The 25,946-nt window shown below is 45.3% G+C and overlaps 1 protein-coding gene across 2 annotated transcripts in view; it reads left to right on the forward strand.

Annotated features, from left to right (window-relative positions):
- The window catches only part of MTRF1L (mitochondrial translational release factor 1 like), a 72,401-nt gene that overhangs the window by 34,722 nt on the left and 11,733 nt on the right, over positions 1-25,946 (forward strand). For both annotated transcript variants that reach the window (XM_030195506.1, XM_030195507.1), the window contains exons 5-6: positions 569-686; positions 21,715-21,851. In XM_030195506.1, coding sequence (XP_030051366.1) covers positions 569-686; positions 21,715-21,851 — 255 coding nt within the window. The remainder of the gene's footprint in view (positions 1-568; positions 687-21,714; positions 21,852-25,946) is intronic.

The following is a 25,946-nucleotide window of genomic DNA, read 5'->3' on the forward strand; positions in this document are numbered from 1 at the left end:
ACTCACTACGCGCATTCTGTAATTCAGTGCACCTAACTTCTAATGTGCATAGGCAAAAAGGGGCATGGTTATGGGCGTTTCGTGGGTTTTTAAAAATGTACGTATCTAGTTATAGAATATGGCGAAGTGTGCCTAAATCTAAGCGCAGCGATTTACACCAAGTTTTCATTTGTGTAAAATGGATGCGCATAGATTTAGGCACTGAAATATGAACTAAGTGTATTCTATAATCGGCGCCTAAATGTAGTCACCGATTGTAGAATACGCTTAATCGGAACTGAATTCAGCAATGATTTTTTAGGCACCATATATAGAATCTCCTCCTTAGCGCCTAAATGTAAGATTATAGAATGAGGTTGTGTGTGTGCAGTTAAGTTATTTATCACATGGTTTAAAACCAGAAAATGTTTTATAAAATTACCTTGGAATTTTGACACTTTGGGCTAGACACTGACTGATAAATATGCCCATAAAGTGTTAATCCAGTATCAATATTGACTTGTATTATTTTTGTTTACTCTGAGCTTAATGATATCTATAGTTGACTTTTATTTTTTATCCTTGTTAGATTAATTTAATAATTAACCCTAAAGATTTGCGAATTGAAACCAAAAGAGCTAGTGGAGCCGGAGGTCAGCATGTGAATACCACAGATAGTGCAGTGCGAATCACTCACATTCCAACAGGTAACACCTTCTACCTCACCCTCTCCATTATATTTCAAGTGCATTTATTCTTCATTTGCTGTTTGTACACAGTGCAGTAGGCAGCAGTGAATCTTCAGTTTTCAGATCAGGGGTTTGCTGAGATATTATTGTAGAGTGGGCAAAGAGGGCATCCAGATTCCCTCACCTGTAGACGTCACTTTGGTGTGTTCTTTGTCGAATTGTAGCTGCAGTCATCCCCCAGTCCTGTTTATTGCTCTGGAAGAATTCACTGCATGGTCAGTGATCCAGTCTGTAGTCTTTTGATCTAGGGTGGACAATCACATTTTAATAAACATACAGTAGATTATTCAAAACCTACTCCATGTATGTAATGGGAATTTCAGTGTGTTCCTTGCCCATCTCTTGTCCTTAATAAAAAGGGTATTAACACAAAATATTTTAAAATGCAGGTTTTAATAAAACCAAACAGGAATTTACAACTGTACTTTAGGTTTTTGTTTTGAGGACTCTTAAGGCTCCGACCCTCCCAAGTGCACAGAATAGGAAAATCTTGGTGCTGAGCTTTGTGAACAGGGGATTTTGAAAAATAAACCAAATTACTTTTAACAGAGAAGCTTTACCAGTAAAACAATGGCTGGCTAGCATGAGATACTTTGAACACAGCTCTCAACACTTCTATGCTTTATGTAAAAATTTAAATTAGCTGAAGTACAAGATCAGAAAACTGCAGAGTGGATCATGAGCATGTACTGGACCTTATAGACTTTTCCTCTAGAAACTTCTCAGAACTTTTCTTTTTAATATGAGCTAGGCCAAGTACCTTTTACCTCGTCCTCTGGCAACTAATTCCAGAACATAATTATGCAATAAGGAGAAATATATATTTTATCTGATTTCTTTTAAATACAGTAACATAGAAAGTGGCAGCAGTTGAAGACTAATATGGCCCATCTGCCCACTAAGGTGCTACTTCTCTCTATGTCCTTGTTTGGGGTTGTATCTTCTGCTCTGTGCAGGTTACACCACTTCATGCTTTGAAAAGTGAAGGTGATTGAAGTTTTACATTTATTCCATCCTTTTTGCTATATAGAGATCCTCTGCACTTATTCCATGCCATCTTGAATTCCGTCACTGTTTTTATCCCCACCAGCTCCACTGGGAGGGCATTCCAGGCCTCTACCACCCTTTCTGTGAAAAATATTTTCTCATATTTCCTTTTTTTCCTCCATGCAACTTCAGTTCATATCCTCTAGTTCTACAGCTTCACCATCTCTTTATAAAAAAGTGTTTATTAATACATTTCAAGTATTTAAATGTCATCTGTTTCTATTACATAGCTTCCTACTATTCCAGAACCTGTGGTATAGTTTTGTCCATCAGCCAGCAAGTGGCGATATAGAACTAAAAACTGAGCTGAGACATAGCTTTCTTGGTGTCCAGTATTTTGTATCTCCAGCAGATTGATGGACACATTTTTCAGCTTCTGGTTATGAGTGCTCTGGGCCTGGTCCAGTTGGTCAGCTGGTCCCCAGATGAGCTTTGCAGGTGGCTTGAGTCTGCTAAGTGAGATCTGGAGGTCTCCAGATCCCTGTCTCTGGTACCCCACGAATTTACTTCTTCCATCTCTTCACCTCTCCCCTGTTTCCCGTGGAGCTCTGCTTTCCAGCACAACAAGTGTGGTACAGAGTATCAATTCTGGTTCTGTCTCATGCGGGGTAAGACTTGTAGAGACTGTGAGTTTGGGGGAAGGAGCCGGCAGTGGTAAGTCCGACTAGAGTTTGACTCAGAACCACATGGAGGGCTGCAAGTTCTATTTGATGCAGGGGAGGGATTCTTACTCGCTACTTGGGACCGCATGATGTGGTGCTTGTGACAGTTGAGGTGAATGGAGACTCCTGTGGAGGCAGTTAAGCAGTGTTCCTGCTGTGGGACCCACCGGCTGGCATCGGGGTATTGTAATGCGTGCAGGGTGGGAATCCTGCGGGATGAGGAGGAAAAGGTTGGCAGCACCACATCTTTGGATTTGGTGCAGCATTCGAATATGCTGGGGATTTTAGGCTGTCTGGCAGGGCTGGTGTGCAGTTTGATGCAAGTGAGTATGGGGACAGGTACCAATTTGTCAGGGCTGACTGGCAGTGAGGAGCAGCCCTGGATGATCATGCATGGAGCACAGCTGCCATTTTACAACCTCAGGGCCCGACAGAGAATTCAGCTGCATCTGGACCTTTGTTTTCTCCAGAGTTTATATTGCTCTTACACCAGGCCTATTGACTGAAGCAGGAACAGTCAGAGTTGCTGCAGGGTGCTTTAGTTTCTCACCCCGCTGCCCCTCCGGCTCCTAAGAGATCTTGTTTAGACCTCCAGGATTGGGCAGATAAGGCTCTCTGCTTCCCTTTTTATCTGATGTTACCTCGGTCTATTCAGAGGAGCCATCATTGAATGAGCTATTAGAGGAGTGAGAACTGCCTCCTAAAGAGGGGGAATGACCCATAAATACTGAGTTGGTTTCATTTCTCTTATTTCTGAGGCTCTGGCAGGGCTTTCCCTTGAGGATGCTTGTGCTTCGGCATCAGGAGTTCCATCTTCGTTGATCGTGAGGGGGCTTGGAGGTTCTTCTAAGGCCTTCCCGATGCATCCTGACATTCAGAATGGGTCTCACCAGATGCGAGGCTGAGAGTGGGAAGAGACATGGCTCACCTCTGCCCGTTGGTTCTGGAGGAAAAAGATAAATTGCAGCTTCCCAGGGTGGACTCCCTGGTTACAGCGGTACTAAGAAGTCTACCTTGCTGGTGGAAGGGGGCATTGCCCTAAAAGACCTACAGGATAGGAAGCTAGAAGGCTCACTGAAACAAGCCTTTGAAGTGGCCTGTTTGGGCCTTCAGTGACAGTGTGCAGCTTGTTCTGTGGCAAGAGCATGCCTGAAGTGGCATCAGCAGTCTGCAGTACAAGACGGGTGCCATAATGTCCAGCTGGAAGAGAGGTTGGCTATGTATGACATGTTATGGATTATGGCCCACAGTATGTCTTTGGCTGTCATGGCACATTGGCAGCTCTGGTTGTGGCATTGGGCAGCAGATGCAGCATCAGTCACATCTAGTTAAACTGCCCTTTCGGTGCAAGTGACGATTTGGAGAAGATCATCTCAGTAACTTGGTGAAAACTGGGAGAAACTAAGTCACAGCAGTTGCTGGAGGATAAGCCAAAAGCCTCTAGTCATCTGTCTTCAGTGGGCTCTCAATCTCGATTTTAAGACAACAGACGGTACCAGCCAGGTCGTTGGCAATATGATCAGAAGTCCGGCTTTCAGGCATGCCAGTCTTCCTTTCACATGGACAGGAAGTCCTCCTCTCAGTCAGCTAGGGCACCCAATGCCTCCCAAGCTTTGCAATGATGTGAGGCTGGTCTATTCTTCTCTTCCTTTGGTGTAAGCTCCTTTGAGCAGGGACTGTCCTTCAATGTTAAATTGTACAGTGCTGCATAACCCTAGTAGCGCTTTAGAAATGTCAAGTAGTAGTAGTGAAAGGACATCTTCAGGAGTTTCTGGAGGTGTGGGCCAAAATCATGTCAGACCAGTGGGTTCTGGATATTCTTACAGAAAGTTACAAGTTGGAGTTCTCCCATCCGGTGTCTCCTCTCTTCTTGTAGTCTCCTTGTGAAAAGGGAACCAAGAAGGTCTTACAGTGGTGGAAATAAGTATTTGATCCCTTGCTGATTTTGTAAGTTTGCCCACTGACAAAGACATGAGCAGCCCATAATTGAAGGGTAGGTTATTGGTAACAGTGAGAGATAGCACATCACAAATTAAATCCGGAAAATCACATTGTGGAAAGTATATGAATTTATTTGCATTCTGCAGAGGGAAATAAGTATTTGATCCCCCACCAACCAGTAAGAGATCTGGCCCCTACAGACCAGGTAGATGCTCCAAATCAACTCGTTACCTGCATGACAGACAGCTGTCGGCAATGGTCACCTGTATGAAAGACACCTGTCCACAGACTCAGTGAATCAGTCAGACTCTAACCTCTACAAAATGGCCAAGAGCAAGGAGCTGTCTAAGGATGTCAGGGACAAGATCATACACCTGCACAAGGCTGGAATGGGCTACAAAACCATCAGTAAGACGCTGGGCGAGAAGGAGACAACTGTTGGTGCCATAGTAAGAAGATGGAAGAAGTACAAAATGACTGTCAATCGACAAAGATCTGGGGCTCCACGCAAAATCTCACCTCGTGGGGTATCCTTGATCACGAGGAAGGTTAGAAATCAGCCTACAACTACAAGGGGGGAACTTGTCAATGATCTCAAGGCAGCTGGGACCACTGTCACCACGAAAACCATTGGTAACACATTACGACATAACGGATTGCAATCCTGCAGTGCCCGCAAGGTCCCCCTGCTCCGGAAGGCACATGTGACGGCCCGTCTGAAGTTTGCCAGTGAACACCTGGATGATGCCGAGAGTGATTGGGAGAAGGTGCTGTGGTCAGATGAGACAAAAATTGAGCTCTTTGGCATGAACTCAACTCGCCGTGTTTGGAGGAAGAGAAATGCTGCCTATGACCCAAAGAACACCGTCCCCACTGTCAAGCATGGAGGTGGAAATGTTATGTTTTGGGGGTGTTTCTCTGCTAAGGGCACAGGACTACTTCACCGCATCAATGGGAGAATGGATGGGGCCATGTACCGTACAATTCTGAGTGACAACCTCCTTCCCTCCGCCAGGGCCTTAAAAATGGGTCGTGGCTGGGTCTTCCAGCACGACAATGACCCAAAACATACAGCCAAGGCAACAAAGGAGTGGCTCAGGAAGAAGCACATTAGGGTCATGGAGTGGCCTAGCCAGTCACCAGACCTTAATCCCATTGAAAACTTATGGAGGGAGCTGAAGCTGCGAGTTGCCAAGCGACAGCCCAGAACTCTTAATGATTTAGAGATGATCTGCAAAGAGGAGTGGACCAAAATTCCTCCTGACATGTGTGCAAACCTCATCATCAACTACAGAAGACGTCTGACCGCTGTGCTTGCCAACAAGGGTTTTGCCACCAAGTATTAGGTCTTGTTTGCCAGAGGGATTAAATACTTATTTCCCTCTGCAGAATGCAAATAAATTCATATACTTTCCACAATGTGATTTTCCGGATTTAATTTGTGATGTGCTATCTCTCACTGTTACCAATAACCTACCCTTCAATTATGGGCTGCTCATGTCTTTGTCAGTGGGCAAACTTACAAAATCAGCAAGGGATCAAATACTTATTTCCACCACTGTATATTCTGGAAAAGATACAGAGCCTTATCCAATGCTTGCCTTCTGAAGGGAACTATTCCTACCTTCAGCCATGGGTCCTCCTTTTTCAACTTAGCACAAGGGTAACCTCCGCCCCTCCCCATCCCCAGCTAAATCATTGAGACAGGGCTCCCCCCTTAGTGGCCTCTTCAAAATAACACAAGGGCCTCCACCATTAGAATGCCCTCTAGTGGTTGCTGCCCATCTAAGTAGGCTTCTACTCCTGAGTGCTGTCTACACTTAGATTGTGAGCGCTCCAGGAGCAGGGAAATATCCAGTGTATCTGAATGTAACTCACCTTGAGCTACTATTGAAAAACGTGTGAGCAAAATTCAAATAAATAAATAAACAAATCCATGGTGTGTGTGAGGGTGTGGATGATGTTCGAGGGCTGATATTCTGGGCATAGACTTTCTCCCTTTTCTGCTGAGATCGCGCACATTCTAGTAGTGTTTCTCCAGTCAGGCTTTCAGAATTAAACATAGAAAAATGTAGCTAGATAAAGATCATATGGCCTACCCAGTCTGCCCATCCATGCCACCTATTCTCCATATCACTTCCTTAGAGATCCTATGTACTTGTCCCAAGCTCTCTTGAATTCAGATACTGTTTTAATCTCCACCACTTCCACCAATAGGTCGTTCCACAAATTCACCACCCTTTCCATGAAGAAGTATTTCCTCAGGTTACTTCTGAGTCTATCCCCTTTCACCTTCATCCTGTGCCCTCTCATTCCAGAGCTTTCTTTCAATCGAAAGAGACTTGCCTCCTGTGCATTTATGCCACATAGGTATTTAAATTGTCTCTTTCATATCTCCTCTCTCTTGCCTTTCTTCCAAAGTATTGAGATCTTTAAGTCTGACTCCATACGCTTTATGATGACCACTCACTAATTTAGTAGCCGCCATCTGGATAGACTCCATCCTGTTTATATCTGCTTGAAGGTGCGGTCTCTGGAATTGTACACAGTATTCTAAATGAGGTCTCACCAGAGTCTTATACAGGGGCATCATCACTTCCTTTTTCCTACTGGCCATTGCTCTCCCTATTCACCCAAGCATCCTTCTAATTTTCGCCATCACCTTTTCTATCTGTTTGGCCACATTATGTGTGATTATATGTGATGATCTTTAAGTCCTGCTTCTCTTCTGTGCACAAAGTTCATCACCTAAACTGTACTGGGTTTTGCAGCTCAAATGCATGACGCTGCATTTTTTAGCATTAAATCTAAACTCCAAATTCCAGACCATTCCTCTAGCTTCATTAAGTCCTTCCTCATGTTATCCACACCATCAAGAGTGTCTACCCTATTGCAGATTTTAGTATCAGCTGCAAAGAGGCAAACCTTACCAGACAGCCTTCAGCAATATCGCTTACAAAAATGTTAAAAAGAGCCAGTTTAAGAACTGAACCTTGCAGCACACTACTGGTAACATCCTTTTCCTTAGAATGAGTTACATTTACCCCTACCCTCTGTTGGGTTCCACTCAACCGGTTCCTAACTCAGTCACTCACTTTAGGGCCCATACCAAGGGCATTCAGCTTATAGTTTGGATTATTCTTACCTCTGCACTTGTTTACTAGCCAGAGAAGACCCAATAACAATATGTCCTCTGGATACTTTTCAGACAGAGTCCAGAAATAGATGTCCTTGGTTGGCTGTGTTTCTCAATCAAGACAGAGTAAATTGTGGGATAAGTCTTTCTGGTGTAGCAAAACCAGTTACAACCCAAGACACTGGCTTCCTAACTAGTAATTGCATAACTTCCAAATGCTCACTTTCCAAAAATTCTAGGACTAGGGGGCATGTAATGAAGCTACAAAGTAGTAAATTTAAAACAAATCGGAGAAAATATTTTTTCACTGAACATGTAATTAAACTCTGGAATTTGTTGCCAGAGAATGTAGTAAAATCAGTTAGGTTAGAGGGTTTAAAAAAGGTTTGTATAGCTTCCTAAAAGAGAAGCCATTATTAAAATGACTTGGGGAAAATCCACTCCATTTCTAGGATAAGCAGCATAAAATGTATTGTACTGTTTTGGGTTCTTACCAGGTACTTGTGACCTAGATTGGACACAGGATGCTAGACTTCATATACTTTTGGTCTGTCCCAGTATGGCAATGCTTATGTACTAATGTAATATTACAGCTTCCTGGAGAAAGCCAGGAACTGCCGGTATTATGAGTCAAAGGGGCAGTGTTAACCCTTTCTCAGTCCTGCCTAACACATAGAAGAGCCTTACAACTGCTAGGTATTGCACAACACTGGCAAGATCTGGAGGTCACTGGTATATTAACTATGAGTTTGCATTGGTGTTCTCACTGCAGGAAAGCAAAAGTTCCAGAGCAAAGCAAGGAATAGCAGTGCATATAAAAATCCTTACTTTGCACAATGCACATCACTGTTATAATATAATCTGTAGGGGTGGGCAACGATTTAAAATTGTAATCGACAGTTGGAAAAGCATACATTTTGGCCCATAAAATGTAATTCCAACAAAATGAAACTTAACTTTCAGAAGTGCCATATGCCTTTACAACATGCAATACTGAAACTAAAGTGAAATGGAATGAAGAGAGAGAATAAAAATGTTAAAAAAAATTTAAAAAGCAGCAAAATATATTTCTGCAACCTGAGAAGTTTCTGATCCTGATTGCACTTAACATTGATTTTTAAATCTACTGATACAGTTGTAGAAGGGAAAACGTGTTAAGGGAGAGGGTAATAAAATATCCCATTTGGGAATACTATATGAAGTTCCAGTATCTATGGGTAAAACAGGCATGCATGTATCATGCAAACAGTGCAAGGGTGGAGATTGGCTCATTCTCAGCAAAGACAGAATTAGTTGGTGATATTCAGTCACCATCAGAGAGCTATGCAGACATTAACAGGACAGCAAAAAGCCTGTCTTACCTTAAACCGCTGAGCTATCCAGAAATTGCCACTATATGCTAGTGCTAGTCACCCAAGTAATGCTCAGCATGGCTGCTGCCGGGCTCAATTGAAAGGGAAGTTGGGGAAGTCTCAAGATTTCAAGTCCCGTGAGACTTCTCCCAACTTCCTGCACAGCGTGGTTCAGGTATCTGCGAAGCCCGGCAGTGCAGGGGAAGACAAAGACTTTGAGGCAGTGAGGAAGGTGAAAAATCCAGAGCCCAGCTGTAAAGGTAAATGTGGGGGCGGGGGTGAATGCGTTAAAAATGTTGCGGCATTAAAATGAACTTGGCACATTAAAAAATTAACACTTTATTCGCGTTATTAATGTGTTAATTGTCCACCCCTAGTAACATGTGATTCACTAGTATGCTTTTGCATGCTTATTTGCTTTGTTCTGGAGATTTGGTTCTCAAAACTAATCAACAAATAGCCAGTCCAATTAAAAAAAAAATTTTGCCCCTCCGAAGGGACACCACCTTGCAAGTGGTGGAGGGGCTTCCATGTTTCAATGACTCAGAGGGCTATGCTGTAGGGTTACCCATATCAGACAGGCCTCTGAGGAGAAACCAGACAGAGTGTCCCAACCTGGAGGATCCAAGATGGCATTGAGGGAGGACGTACGCTAGTTGAGTTCCCGTTTTACACCAGAATGCCTGAAGAAGAAGGCGCGCTCCCCAGAGAATGGGGAAGAGAAAAGGCAAAGCCGTGGTGCTGTCCTCCTCGAACATGGCTGGGGTTCCCACCACCTCTGTCTATTTTGGAGAGATTCGGGGTCATAACATCGGGGATATCTGTTCTTGCTTCGGGAAACAGCAAGGCTTTATTGCCGAATCTCAGTGGAGGGAGTGACTTTGAGTCCCCCTATTGGCACGACCCCTCCAAAACCCGGAAATAGTAATGCTTCGCTATGGAGGTCAATAATGGAAACGCCAGAAGTGGATTAGGATTTTCATGTGACCTGAGGAGGTCCTGGTGCAGCATCGACTCCGGATAATAAACCAACTGGGGGATTGGAGAGTGAGCTCTTCCCCCCCAAAGATATCTGGAGCGGTTTCTGTGGAGAAATTGGACTTGGTGAAGCCAATAATGTCATAAAGGACATACTATAGGAACTGCAGCAGAATGTCTTCTTCAGATGTTTAAAATTTTTTCACTATGTGAGTTAAAGAATTTATATTAATACTTATCTAACAAAGTGGAAGTCCAAGATATAAAAAGAGACTTTGATTTCGGAAATGGCTTCTCTATGAAAATTAGATAATTTGGTAATGAATAGTTATTTTTCTTGTAAAAACTGGAATTTCTGGAGAACCAATTAAGGGAAAATAACTTGAGTGATAAATTTACCTATAATATCCTATATATTAGCTACTGAATTCTTGAAGAAATATTTCTCTGATACTTTGCTAATACCTTCTGATAGCCACCTTTTGGTGACTAAAATTATATTTCCTTTAAAATCTTCTTTCAGAGAAAAGAGATGTGTTTAACTGACATTTTGGAAAATTCAGAAGTTATAGATAGAGTTATATTATTCTCCGAGGACAAGCAGGCTGCTTGTTCTCACGACTGGGTGACGTCCGCGTCAGCCCCCACCAACCGGAAGAAGCTTCGCGGGCGGTCCGCACGCAGGGCACACCCACCGCGCAGGCGCGGCCGTCTTCCCGCCCGTGCGCGACCGTTCCCGCCAGTCTTTTCTTTTCCGCGCCTGGAGAGAGTCGTGCCGTCGCCGCTCTCTCTTCGCAGCCCAGGAAAGACCGTCGCGTTTACGCGATTTTGTTTAAATTTCGTTTATTTTCTGTTGCCGCGCGCTCTAGTTTCCTTTTCTAAAAAAAAAAAAAAGAGGAGAGCACGCGCTCCTTTTCCCTCGTTTTCTAGCGAGGGCGTCGCGTTGCGGCCTTGTGGCCGCGCGATCGATTTATTTTTTCGAGGTGTGATTTCCGCAACCATCGACGACTTTAACTTGGCCGACGCGATTTTTCCGTCGATGTCCTCGAAGGTCCCAAGTGGATTTAAGAAGTGTGGTCGGTGCGGCCGGCCGATCTCGCAGACCGACACCCACGCTTGGTGCCTCCAGTGCCTCGGGCCGGAGCACAATATCAAGTCGTGTTCTCTGTGTCTCGGTCTCCGGAAACGGACTCAGGTTGCGAGGCAAGTTCTGCGGGACCGTCTTTTTGGAACTTGCGCCGGCCCCTCGACGTCGACCTCGACGGCATCGGTATCGACGACCGGTCCTTCGGTACCGGTATCGATGCCCGAGAAATCGGCATCGACCCCAGGAGAACAGGTCCCGTCGGCCCGCCGGTCCTCCGGTGAGGGTAGGGGTGAGAGGCCGCGTGGGCAGTCGGCCCCGGTCACTCCCTCAGCCCGTGGCCCTCGGGACCGAACCCTGTCTGACCCGGTTCCTCGGGACCAAGGGGGATCGACCTCCTCCTCCTCCATACCACCTGGCACCGGTGACGGGCATCGCAAGAAGGCTAAGAAGCACCGTCACCGGTCGCCCTCGAATCCGGCTCTCGGTACCGGGGAGGAGTCGACGCCGAAGCGTCCGCGTCGAGAGGACAGGTCCCCCTCGGTGGTGGAGGTACCGACACGTCAGGGTCCCAGCACTTCGGTGCAGTCTCCTGGACCCGAGCAGCTTCCGGCACCGATGCCTCTACCAGCCCCCCCGTCTTTCCCGGCAGCGGGCCTGGACGAGTGCCTCCGAGCCATCCTTCCGGGGATCCTGGAAGGGCTGATGCGCCAGGCTGTGCCGGCGCAGGGGGTGCTTGCGCCCTCGGCACCGATGACTGTGGCGCCGGCGAGCTCTAGCCCGGTGCCGAGGCCGTCGACGCCGACGCCGCTTGCGGCGCCGGTCTCGACCGCCACGCAGGTGGAGTCCCCGTCGACGTCGATGGAGGGAGCTTCGTCCCCGCCGGCGCGGGAGTCCACCGCTCGACGACACCGAGGCCTCGGTGCCTCGACGTCGAGCCGGGCCTGGTTCAGGACTCAGCTACATGAGCTTATGTCCGATACCGAGGATGAGGCCTCATGGGGGGAAGAGGAGGACCCCAGATATTTCTCCTCAGAGGAGTCTGCGGGTCTTCCCTCGGATCCCACGCCTTCACCAGAGAGGAAGCTCTCGCCTCCTGAGAGTCTCTCTTTTTGCCTCTTTTGTACGGGATATGTCTATTTGCATTCCCTTTCCCGTGGTCTCTGTGGATGAGCCGAGGGCTGAGATGCTCGAGGTCCTCGACTATCCATCACCACCTAGAGAGTCCTCCACGGTGCCGTTGCACAATGTCCTCAAAGAGACACTGCTTCGGAACTGGATGAGACCGCTATCTAATCCCAACATCCCCAAGAAAGCGGAATCCCAGTACAGAATCCACTCTGACCCAGAGTTAATGCGGCCCCAATTGCCCCATGACTCGGCGGTCGTGGATTCTGCTCTCAAGAGGGCACGGAGTTCGAGGGATACCGCCTCGGCGCCCCCGGGGCGGGAGTCTCGCACTCTGGACTCGTTTGGGAGGAAGGCCTACCAATCCTCCATGCTCATGACCCGCATCCAGTCATACCAGCTCTATACGAGCATCCACATGCGGAACAATGTGAAGCAGCTGGCGGACCTGGTCGATAAGCTCCCGCCGGAGCAGTCCAGGCCTTATCAGGAGGTGGTCAGGCAGCTGAAGGCGTGCAGAAAGTTCCTGTCCAGGAGTATCTATGACACCTGTGACGTGGCATCTCGTGCTGCGGCCCAAGGTATAGTGATGCACAGGCTCTCATGGCTGCGTGCCTCTGACCTGGACAACCGCACCCAGCAGAGACTGGCCGACGTCCCTTGCTGGGGGGATAATATTTTTGGTGAGAAGGTCGAGCAGCTGGTGGACCAACTGCATCAGCGGGAAACCGCCCTCGACAAGCTCTCCCACCGGGCACCTTCAGCATCCACCTCAGCAGGTGGACGTTTTTCCCGGGCCCGGCAGGCTGCACCCTATTCTTTTGCAAAGCGTAGGTACACCCAGCCGGCCCGAAGGCCTCGTCAGGCACAGGGACAGCCCCAGCGCGCTCGTTCTCATCAACAGCGTGCGCCTAAGCAGCCCCCTGCGCCTCCACAGCAAAAGCCGGGGACGGGCTTTTGACTGGATCCACGGGAACATAGCCGCCCTCAAAGTGTCCGTACCGGACGATCTGCCGGTCGGGGGGAGTTTAAAATTTTTTCACCAAAGGTGGCCTCATAACCTCCGACCAGTGGGTTCTCCAAATAGTGCGGTGCGGATACGCCCTGAATTTGGCCTCCCTGCCACCAAATTGTCCTCCGGGAGCTCAATCTTTCAGCTCCCATCACAAGCAGGTACTTGCAGAGGAACTCTCCGCCCTTCTCAGCGCCAATGCGGTCGAGCCCGTACCACCCGGGCAGGAAGGGCAGGGATTCTATTCCAGGTACTTCCTTGTGGAAAAGAAAACAGGGGGGATGCGTCCCATCCTAGACCTGAGAGACCTGAACAAATTCCTGGTCAAAGAAAAGTTCAGGATGCTTTCCTTGGGCACCCTTCTGCCAATGATTCAGAAAAACGATTGGCTATGTTCCCTGGATTTAAAGGACGCATACACTCACATCCCGATACTGCCAGCTCACAGACAGTATCTCAGATTCCGCCTGGGCGCACGGCACTTTCAGTATTGTGTGCTGCCCTTTGGGCTCGCCTCTGCCCCACGAGTGTTTACAAAGTGCCTCGTGGTGGTGGCGGCGTATCTACGCAAGCTGGGAGTGCACGTGTTCCCATATCTCGACGATTGGCTGGTCAAGAACACCTCGGAGGCAGGAGCCCTCCGGTCCATGCAGTGCACTATTCAACTCCTGGAGCTGCTGGGGTTTGTGATAAATTACCCAAAGTCCCATCTCCAGCCAACCCAGTCTCTGGAATTCATAGGAGCTCTGCTGAATACCCAGACGGCTCAGGCCTTCCTTCCCGAAGCGAGGGCCAACAACCTCCTGTCCCTTGCTTCGCGGACCAGAGCGTCTCAGCAGGTCACAGCTCGGCAGATGTTGAGACTTCTGGGTCATATGGCCTCCACAGTTCATGTGACTCCCATGGCTCGTCTTCACATGAGATCTGCTCAGTGGACCCTAGCCTCTCAGTGGTTCCAAGCCACCGGGAATCTAGAAGATGTCATCCGCCTCTCCACCAGTTGCCGCACTTCACTGCTCTGGTGGACCATTCGGACCAATTTGACCCTGGGACGTCCATTCCAAATTCCGCAGCCCACGAAAGTGTTGACGACGGATGCATCTCGCCTGGGGTGGGGAGCTCATGTCGATGGGCTCCACACCCAGGGTCTGTGGTCCCTCCAGGAAAAGGATCTGCAGATCAACCTCCTGGAGCTCCGAGCGATCTGGAACGCACTGAAGGCTTTCAGAGATCGGCTGTCCTGCCAAATTATCCAAATTCGGACAGACAATCAGGTTGCAATGTATTACACAAACAAGCCAGGGGGGCACCGGATCTCGCCCCCTGTGTCAGGAAGCCGTCGGGATGTGGAGTTGGGCCCGCCGGTTCGGCATGCTTCTCCAAGCCACATACCTGGCAGGCGTAAACAACAGTCTGGCCGACAGACTGAGCAGAGTCTTGCAACCGCACGAGTGGTCGCTTCATTCCAGAGTGGTACGCAAGATCTTCCGAGAGTGGGGCACCCCCTCGGTGGACCTTTTCGCCTCTCAGACCAACCACAAGCTGCCTCTGTTCTGTTCCAGACTACAGGCACACGGCAGGCTAGCGTCGGATGCCTTTCTCCTCCATTGGGGGACCGGCCTCCTGTATGCTTATCCTCCCATACCTTTGGTGGGGAAGACCTTACTGAAGCTCAAGCAAGACCACGGAACCATGATTCTGATAGCGCCCTTTTGGCCCCGTCAGATCTGGTTCCCTCTTCTTCTGGAGTTGTCCTCAGAAGAACCGTGGAGATTGGAGTGTTTTCCGACTCTCATCTCGCAGAACGACGGAGCGTTGCTGCACCCCAACCTTCAGTCCCTGGCTCTCACGGCCTGGATGTTGAGGGCGTAGACTTCACTGCGTTGGGTCTGTCTGAGGGTGTCTCCCGTGTCTTGCTTGCCTCTAGGAAGGATTCCACTAAAAAGAGTTACTTTTTCAAGTGGAGGAGGTTTGTCGTTTGGTGTGAGAGCAAGGCCCTAGAACCTCGTTCTTGCCCTGCACAGAACCTGCTTGAATACCTTCTGCACTTGTCAGAGTCTGGCCTCAAGACCAACTCAGTAAGGAATCACCTTAGTGCGATTAGTGCTTACCATTATCGTGTGGAAGGTAAAGCCATCTCTGCAGAGCCTTTAGTCGTTCGATTCATGAGAGGCTTGCTTTTGTCAAAGCCCCCTATCAAGCCTCCTACAGTGTCATGGGATCTCAACGTCGTCCTCACCCAGCTGATGAAACCTCCTTTTGAGCCACTGAATACCTGCCATCTGAAGTACTTGACCTGGAAGGTCATTTTCTTGGTGGCAGTTACTTCAGCTCGTAGGGTCAGTGAGCTTCAAGCCCTGGTAGCTCATGCTCCTTATACCAAATTTCATCACAACAGAGTAGTGCTCCGCACCCACCCAAAGTTCCTGCCGAAGGTGGTGTCGGAGTTCCATCTTAACCAGTCAATTGTCTTGCCAACATTCTTTCCCAGGCCGCATACCCGCCCTGCTGAACGTCAGTTGCACACATTGGACTGCAAGAGAGCATTGGCCTTCTACTTGGAGCGGACACAGCCCCACAGACAGTCCGCCCAATTGTTTGTTTCTTTCGACCCTAACAGGCTAGGGGTCGCTGTCGGGAAACACACCATCTCCAATTGGCTAGCAGATTGCTTTTCCTTCACTTACGCCCAGGCTGGGCTGGCTCTTGAGGGTCATGTCACGGCTCATAGTGTTAGAGCCATGGCAGCGTCAGTGGCCCACCTGAAGTCAGCCACTGGGCTGCAAGGCTGCGACGTGGTCATCTGTCCACACATTCACATTACATTACTGCCTCCAGCAGGATACCCGACGCGACAGTCGGTTCGGGCAGTCGGTGCTGCAGAATCTGTTTGGGGTGTAAATCCAACTCCACCCTCCAGGACCCGCATTTATTCTGGTCAGGCTGCACTCTCAGTTAGTTGTTCTTCGTAGGTCAATTTTCTGTTGTACCCTCGCCGTTGCGAGGTTCAATTGACCTGGGTTATTGTTTTGAGTGAGCCTGAGAGCTAGGGATACCCCAGTCGTGAGAACAAGTAGCCTGCTTGTCCTCGGAGAAAGTGAATGATACATACCTGTAGCAGGTGTTCTCCGAGGACAGCAGGCTGATTGTTCTCACCTACCCTCCCTCCTCCCCTTTGGAGTTGCGTTTTCATCTTTTGCTTGTCATTCAACTGGCGGGAACGGTCGCGCACGGGCGGGAAGACGGCCGCGCATGCGCGGTGGGCGTGCCCTGCGTGCGGACCGCCCGCGAAGCTTCTTCCGGTTGGTGGGGGCTGACGCGGACGTCACCCAGTCGTGAGAACAATCAGCCTGCTGTCCTCGGAGAACACCTGCTACAGGTATGTATCATTCACTTTAGTGACTTTCGTCTTTGATTAGATAGGAACAACGTTTTGAAATTGTATTTCCGATATATGGTTGATAGTTTTTTGGGTTCAAAGATGAATATATTTCCTGACACAACAAGGGAATCGCAGACTGGGAGGTGTGAAGTCTTGGCTTTTCAGCCAGGAATCATTGCCCCAGGTGGGACCTTCCTAGCACGATTCCCTTGTAAGTGTTTTATTTTCCTTTTATTTATTTGTTTGAACCTAAGAAATTATAGAGTTTGTGGAAACAGATGAAGAATCCTCTGCAGCAACTTCCTTCAGTTACCACTGCACCGGCTGCAATAACCGATTAACCTTCCTCCCTCAGAAAATGTGAAGTGTAAGATTAACCATTTTGAGTTTTTCTTATTTTCTTTAAGATAGTTTTCCTGATCTTGGATCTTCCAATTGTGGACAATTATGTAAATATATATTGTTGAGAGAAAATGTTTTCCTTTTTATATTAATTTCTGTATTTCCTTACATTTATGTGATAAATGTGAATGTAATTGAGTAAAATGATAAAATTAAAAAAAAAAAAAAAAAAATTTTGATCAAACAAAACAGCACTATGAGGTCCTATTACTAAGGCACGTGCTAAATGATAGGATGCCTATTATATTCTTATGGGCATCTTCATCATTTAGCGTGCACTAATTGTTAGCACGCACTAAATCTGTTAACATGCCTTAGTAAAAGGACCCCTATTGTGTGTGTAGATATCTGTATGTATATTTATTTACTTACTAATTTCTAGGCGGGTTACAATAACAACATATAACATATCACATCACAAACAGATAAGACAACCTACTTCATCTGCCACAACCTAATACTAAAAACTTTCATTATCCCCTCTAAGCGAGGTTTTCAACTGCTTTCTAGAGCTGAGGAAATCTGAAAACAATTGTAATTTTTTCTGTCAGCTTATTCCATAGCATAAGGCCTGCAATATACTTAAATAATTGACCTTTATTTCTGCTTTTTTGTTTTTTAAGTAATGTCAAGAAGCTTCTGTGTTCTTTTTATGCTTTGTTGTACTTAAGGATTCTTGGCCCAGTGTACATTGTAGGCAAGTAAAAACCTCATTGCAAACTTTGAGAGCTGGTGTATGCTTCCTTTCCTTCTTTATCAATCACACTTACATCCCACATTCTATGAAATCTGAGCAGGTTACAGAAGAATAAAAGGTATCTTTTACTTTCCCACATAGAGTGGATTTACATGCCAGATATGAAACAATCCACTTAGACAATTTTTTAAAAATTCTATTCTTAAATAATCAGTATCTGACTTGTTTATGGTATTAGTTCAGAAGGGCATACCCCACCAACCCAACATAAAAAACCTGGACATCTGCGACACAACTTAACCAAAGATCGTAACGACAACTAATAAAAATCCACACATCACCAAACACAGCCCCATACCAAAATATTCAAGTGAGATACACAAACGCCAGATCAGTAGTCAACAAAACAATAACCATAGCAGATTGGATTATAACAGACAACCTTGATCTACTAATTATCAGCGAAACATGGATCCACGACCAAAAAGATCCCATAATTTTGGAACTTTGCCCCCCAGGCTACAAAATTACCCACTGGACAAGGAAAGAAAAAAGAGGAGGAGGCCTAGCACTAATCTACAGATCTCACTTTACTATAATAACAACTACTGCTGAGTCTATTACACCGAAACATGAAATCGCTTCAGTTAGAATTAACCATAATGACCTGATTGACAACTTAAATGTTGTCTTGTTCTACAGACCACCAGGCAATTGGCAAGAATGCCAACCACACTTTATGGATTTTATATCGAATACCTGTGTATCGAACTCCAACCTAATCATAATTGGGGACATAAATATACACCTAGAAGACCCTAATGCAACCAATGTACGTGATTGCAAGGACTTCCTCCAGCTATGGGACCTTAGCTGGCCTAGCATGAAAGCCACCCATGTCAAAGGACACACAATTGACCTCATCACATACAGATTATCCTCAGACCTAAACCTTACACTAACAGATACAAAATGGACAGAGATACCATGGTCAGACCATTACAAACTGAACTGTACCCTACAGTGGCGGAAAAAAGGTACACACCTCAAGCAGGAATCCATAACCTACACGACGAGAGGCCAAATCGACCCTGTACTATTCTGGCAAGAGATCTACAATAATGAATGGACAGCACAAACAGATTCCAAACACTTTCTACTAAACTGGGACAACAGATGTAGGGACACGCTAGACAAAATTGCACCATTACAAAAAAGGACAACACGAAGAAAAAAACTCAATACCTTAGTTCAATGAAGAACTGAAACTACTAAAAACACAGGTTAGGAGACTTGAACGAGCATGGAAGAAAATGAAAGATGAACAGACACTTAATGCGTGGAAACAACTACAAAGAAAATACAAATACTTGATAAGACAAACTAAAAGAGCATACTACAAAAACAAAATAGGACCTGACTATAAAGACGCACACAAACTCTACCAACTAGTGAACAAACTAATAGACACCACACCAGTCACCAAAACCAGCACAGACACCCCATCGGCAGATAACCTTGCCAAATACTTCAATGAAAAAATTATAAAACTACAATCCATGCTACCACTTAATACTACTGATCATGAAAAATTTATGGATTGCCTAGACCCAAATCCCGACGAATATCCAGCAGATCGAATCTGGATTAACTTCGACCTACTAACTGAAGAAACCATCAATCAAGCAATCAACAAATTCTCCAAAACCCACTCCAACTTGGATATATGTCCCAGCAATCTAATAAGATCCGCCCCCAAAATGCTTCATAACAGATCTCACATCACACCTGAACTACATGCTACAATACGGTCTCTTCCCCAAGGACAAAGGAAACATATTACTCACACCTATACCCAAAGACTTAAAGAAAAAATTAAACGACACAACCAACTATCGACCAGTAGCATCCATCCCCTTGATTGTCAAACTAATGGAAAGTATGGTAACCAACTACTTAAACAAATTCACAATATTACATGAATCACAGTCAGGATTTCGATCTAACCATAGTATTAAAACAGTGCTAACCACGCTCATAACCAAATTCAAACAATTAATTGCAACCGGAAACAATGTGCTGCTCCTACAATTCAACATGTCCAGTGCGTTCGATATGGTCAGCCACCAAATACTCTCAAACATCCTAGATTATTTCGGGATTGAAGGAAACATACTAAGATGGTTTGAAGGCTTTTTAACAGCAAGAACTTATCAAGTGATCTCAAAATCAAAAACGTCAACACCATGGAAACCCGAATGTGGAGTACCACAAGGATCACCACTCTCACCAACCCTTTTTAACTTGATGACACCTTTAGCCAAATCACTATCCAACCAAGGACTCAACCCATACATCTATGCAGACGATGTCACGATATATATCCCGTTCAAACATGATCTAACCGAAATCGCAAATGAAATCAAACACAGCTTCCAAATAATGAATTCATGGGCGGACGCATTCCAACTGAAGCTAAACGCAGAAAAGACACAATGTCTCGTCCTATCTTCACAATACAATACAAATATACACAATACCATAAACACCCCAGACTACACACTTCTGGTCTCTAACAGTCTAAAAATTCTGGGAGTCACAATCGACCGGAATCTCACACTCGAAGACCATGCGAAAAATACAGCAAAGAAAATGTTCTACTCAGTGTGGAAACTTAAAAGGATCAAACCATACTTCCCAAGGGAAATATTCCACAGCCTGGTACAATCAATGGTGCTAAGCCACCTAGATTACTGTAATGCCATTTATGCCGCATGCAAAGAACAAATCATTAAGAAGCTTCAAACCGCTCAAAACACAGCAGCCAGACTCATATTTGGAAAAGCAAAATATGAAAGCGCCAAACCCCTAAGAGAAAAGCTACATTGGCTTCCATTAAAAGAACGAATTGCGTTCAAAGTTTGCACCCTGGTCCACAAAATTATACATGGGGAAGCCCCGACCTATATGTCAGACCTTATAGACCTACCAGCAAGGAACGCAAAAAGATCAACACACACATTCCTCAACCTACACTACCCCAACTGCAAAGGACTAAAATACAAATCCACATACGCAACCAGTTTCTCCTACATCTGCACGCAACTATGGAACGCATTACCGAAGGCCATAAAAACAACACAAGACCTAGCTATCTTCCGAAGGCTACGGAAAACTGATCTATTCAAGAAGGCATACCACAAACAACCATCCTAATTACTAAATAATAAGATTGATCATGAACTAGACAGTACCAAACTCTTACCACCTGTCCGACTAACCACATTGCTATTAATGAACAAGTACCATTACTTGAATCTCATGTCGAAAATGATTTCTTTGTAATTGATGACCTAACATAAGTTACAATCCAACCTACTACCATAACGAATTCTTATTTAAAATGTATGAATGCACCTTAATGCAATACCCTTTAGTAACTATGTCAAATAGACCAAGCTATCACACACGAACCTATATGCAATATCATAATGTATTCTTCTTTACCATGTATGCACGCACCTTAATGCAATACCATTTGTAATTTTGTTAACCGGAAATGGCAATCGCCACTACGGCAAATGTAAGCCACATTGAGCCTGCAAATTGGTGGGAAAATGTGGGATACAAATGCTACAAATAAATAAATAAATAACTCTTCCTTTCCCTTTCTAAGTTCTCCCCAATTGTCTTTACCATACATGTATCTCACTGTACCATAATATCACCTTGATATTAATCGCAACCTGCATTTGTTCATTCCAATATCGGTAAACTCCGATTACGGTACCATGTAAGCCACATTGAGCCTGCAAAAAGGTGGGAAAATGTGGGATACAAATGAAACAAATAAATAAATAAATTACATTTGTGGTGTTTCAGTTATTTTTTATACTGTTCTGTATCCAAACATGGTTAGTATGCTGGATAAATGTTTTTCTTTTTTTTAATACCTGAATAAAAATATCAAAATTAAAACAAAAATTGCTGCATACTAGATATAAAGAATAGATATTTGAGGGTAGTAGCATAATTGAGCTTTTGGGGGGTCTGCTAAAATTAGGAGCATTTTGTGATTAAGTTTGATGAGGAATCTTGTATTGGAGGACTGCTTCAGTGCTATAAATTTTAAAACCAACGTAATGTCCTTTGGCATGATAACCAGGTGTGGTGTCTGAATGTCAACAAGAGAGATCACAGCTTAGGAATAGGGAGAAGGCTCTGCAGATTCTACGTGCCAAAATGTATAGCATCAAACTTGAAGAAGAAACAAGCAGAAGAGAGAATACTAGAAAGATTCAGGTAAGGATTCCTCTGTAGATAAATTAGTGCTGTCATGTTAATGACAGGAGTGCCTTCCACTCATGACTCAAATTTGCTATGAATTAGCACATAAAACTATTCATAAGTTAGGAAGTTGAATTCTCAGAAATAGACAATGCTTAAGGAAAACAAAACAAGTGGGGAAAGCATTTAGAGGTGTGATATTGAGCATGCTTTCATTCCAACATAGATTTGTAGAACGAATTGGTACAGTTCTTACATGAAATATTGAGGACAGTTTTCAGAAGTAGGTATGCAAGTGAGTTGCATTTTACACATGCAGACCTGGTGTTTGAAAAAATATACATATGTATATAGATAGATATAGATATGGCCGTCTTCAAATCTAAGCTAAAAGCCCACCTTTTTGATGCTGCTTTTAATTCCTAACCCTTATTCACTTGTTCAGAACCCTTATTTTATCATCCTCACTTTAATATTCCCTTATCTCTTGTTTGTCCTGTTTTTGTGTCCTAATTAGATTGCAAGCTCTGTGAAGCAGGGGCTGTCTCCTCATATTCAAGTGTACAGCGCTGCGTATGTCTAGTAGCACTATAGAAATGATTAGTAGTAGTAGTAGTATGCATAGATATATAGATATGTTATGAATAATAGGGGAAGCATATCCAGAGGTAGGTTTTGGCAGGATAAAAAAATAATGGGAATAGATTGTATTTTCAACTGTATGGGGCCCTTTACTAAAGTGTGTTAAGCTGTTAATGCATGGTTTGGTGCATAGTAACAACTAACACACATGTGTTACATCTTATGTGGTATTTTTACTGTTAGTGCGTAGTAAGTCGCACGTGAAGGGCCATTTTTTTGGAAGGGGCTTGGGTGGAGAATGGGTATGGAGAGTGTTTGGCTCTTAGCACACGTTAAGTGCAGTGCGTTAATGCGCAGTTAGCATGAGACCACTAACCGCTTCCTAATAGGAAGCACTAAGTGGTTCCGCATTAACTGCTGCCTCAGTATCACATGCTAATACGGACATTTTATTGTGGGATCTGTATGTGAAATGTTGGGCACGCCCCCCAATAATCACCACATGGAACACCATTTAGCCTTCGGTATCCATTAACTACATTCATTTGCAGATATAAGAAAGATTACCCCCAAATAAAAAGAAAAGCAATCTGTCCCTCTCTCCCAAAATAACAAAACTACGAGTCCCCCCACGAACCCTCTCCCCCCCCTGACAATAGCACTATCAACATCAAATTGAACAAATGGAGCAAAGTGCACAAATTTAGCAGAGTCAACATAGAACAGAGTCAACACAAAACCATTCAACTTTTAGAATGACTAACCTGACTGCTTCTCCCCTGTCTTCACCCACTCAGAATTAAGATAATCCCACATTTGCCTATAATAATGTAGCTTATTCTGATGTAGTGCCAAAAGACAGCGACTCTCACGTAATCGTATCCAGGTTTAGCCCCAGATTCTGAAGCAGATGTTCATAATGTGTCTGACATTTTGGAAACCTGACATTGGTTGTTTCCTTGGCATTGCCGTCAGATCATGAATAGGATGGTTTGAATGGAGTGTTTGCCATTTATTTGGTTCGGAAGGAACAGCAACATGAACCAAACCTGAGATAGAGCTCTACAGTGAGATTGTACTGCCTGCTGGAGATAGATACTGAATGGAACCTAGTGCACAGCAGCCTTATATAGCAAAGTTATAATTTGCTTTCTATCTCTACCTGCTGGTAGATGGCACAACACACATCTATAGACTAATCCTTTGGAGATGCTAAGGAAATTCATTTTTTATCACACTCGTGTACATTGAGTTACATATCAATCAAACATGAAATTTTTCGTTTCAATTTTTCATCTCATTAAAATCTCTAATCTCCAGCACTGCACGGTGCCTACCTATTTTTGATTCTGCAGAGTGTAGCGTTTTTAGTTTGTTTCTGTATAGACTATGAAAAGATGCAGGGATGGAACTGTTGTTCCAGGGCTCAATTTCTGTCTGAACAGTCTGGAATGCTGATCTAGTAGCTTTTTCAGTATCTAGCAAAAAGTATGAGTGCTATAGCAAAAATGATTGCGTATAAGTTGATTCCAATGAATTCAACCACCTCCCCCCTCTCACTTTACCTGAGGAAGCAAAGCAGAGCTTGCTGTGTGGATTGATTCTGAGCCATATCTCGTGAGAAGGCAAAGGGCATAGGTCTGTGTGAATTAGATAAGAGGAAGAAGGTAGCAGTATCAGCATGTGCCCAGGGTGAGACTGCAGCTTCACAGGTCTGAGAGAAAAATAGGCATAGGTTGAAATATTTATTTATTTATTTTACATATTTATATCCCACTTTTTTCCACAGGGATGCAGACTCAAAGTGGCTTACAATGTTGTACAAATACAATTACATGAAACAGGAGAGAAGAAACAGGGAAAGGGAAGAGAGACTATCTGAAGATGGCAGTCAGAGATAGGCTGGTCTTCGTTAGACTCCAGATGTTGAGACGGCTCAGAATAGCTAGGACAACTGTCTGCATGGCAGTCCATGATGGAGAGCTGGTGAAATACCTATCCAGGCCAAGAGAAAGAAGCAGGCCACGAATAGAATCGGGGAAGGCTGGAAAAGATGTGGCCGGACTGGCCAAACCGGAACAACATGGTGCAAGTTGTGTTGAAAACTGCTTCGGTACTGACCACCAGCACCCTAAACGAGTGGAGCAGCGACCAGGAGATGAGGTGCTGGAGGGCCAACGGTGCTGCAGCGATGAACAATGGCTGGTGAACGGGCTGAGTACCAGAAGCAGGAGCGGCCCGGAAAGATGAAATGGGAACCGGGGGAGGTCCAGCTGGAGGTCATCAATCTTGGGAGAGAGAGCATATTTGTATGGGTGTGCAGTTGGTTGAGGGTGGGCGTTGAGCTGAGACTGGGAAGAATGTGGGACAGGCGAGAGTGTTGATTTGGGGTTGATTGAAGGAGAATATATGGGTGCATATCATTCAGGGGTAAGGGAGAAGAGGGAGGACTAGAATTGTCTCTTATTGAGGAAAATGATTGGCTGTGCTCTCTGGACTTGAAGATGCATATACACATATCCCGATACTTCCAGCTCACAGGAAGTATCTTCGGTTTCGGCTGGGAACACATCACTTTCAGTACTGCATGTTGCAATATCGCTACGCAGACTAGGAGTGCATGTGTTCCCTTATCTCAATGATTGGCTGGTGAAGAACACCTCGGAGGACGATGCGCAGGAGTCCATGCGAAAGACTATTCAGGTGCTCGAGCTACTAGGGTTCATAATAAGCTACCCTAAGTCTCATCTCTCCCCTGTCCAGCAATTGGAATTCATAGGAGCCCTGTTCGATACGTGGACTGTTCGAGCCTATCTCGCAGAGATGCGTCGGACAACATTCTGTCCCTCGCATCCAAGGTTCTGACATTGCAGCAAGTCACAGCTCGGCAGATGTTGAGGTTGTTGGGCCACATGGCTTCCACAGTACATGTTATACCCATGGCACATCTTCACATGAGATCTGCTCAGTGAAGCCTGGCTTCTCAGGCATATCAAGCCGCAGGGCTCCTAGAAGATGTCATCTGAGTGTCCCATGATCTGGTACGCTCTCTTCAGTGGTGGACAATTTGATCCAATCTGACCTTGGGACTTCCATTTCAAATTCCTCAGCCATAAAAAGTTCTGATGATGGATGCATCTCTCCTGGGGTAGGTGGCTCATGTAGATGGGCTTCACATTCAGGGAGCCTGGTCAACACAGGAGACATCTTCAGATCAACCTCCTGGAACTTCGAGTGATCTGGAACGCTCTAAAGGCTTTCAGAAATCTGCTGTCCAACCAAATTATCATAATTCAAACAGACAATCAGGTTGCGATGTATTACACAAGCAAGCAGGGGGGCACCGGATCTTGTCCTCTGTGTCAGGAAGCCGTTCAGGTGTGGCTCTGGGCTCGCCGTCATGGCATGTTTCTACAAACCACTTATCTGGCAGGTGTAAACAATAGTCTGGCTGACAGACTGAGCAGGATAATGCAACCTCACGAGTGGTTGCTGAATATGGGTGTAGCCCGCAAGATCTTCCGATCA

This window comes from Microcaecilia unicolor, chromosome 3 (genome assembly GCF_901765095.1).
Source record: "Microcaecilia unicolor chromosome 3, aMicUni1.1, whole genome shotgun sequence".
NCBI classification, from domain to species: Eukaryota; Metazoa; Chordata; class Amphibia; order Gymnophiona; family Siphonopidae; genus Microcaecilia; species Microcaecilia unicolor.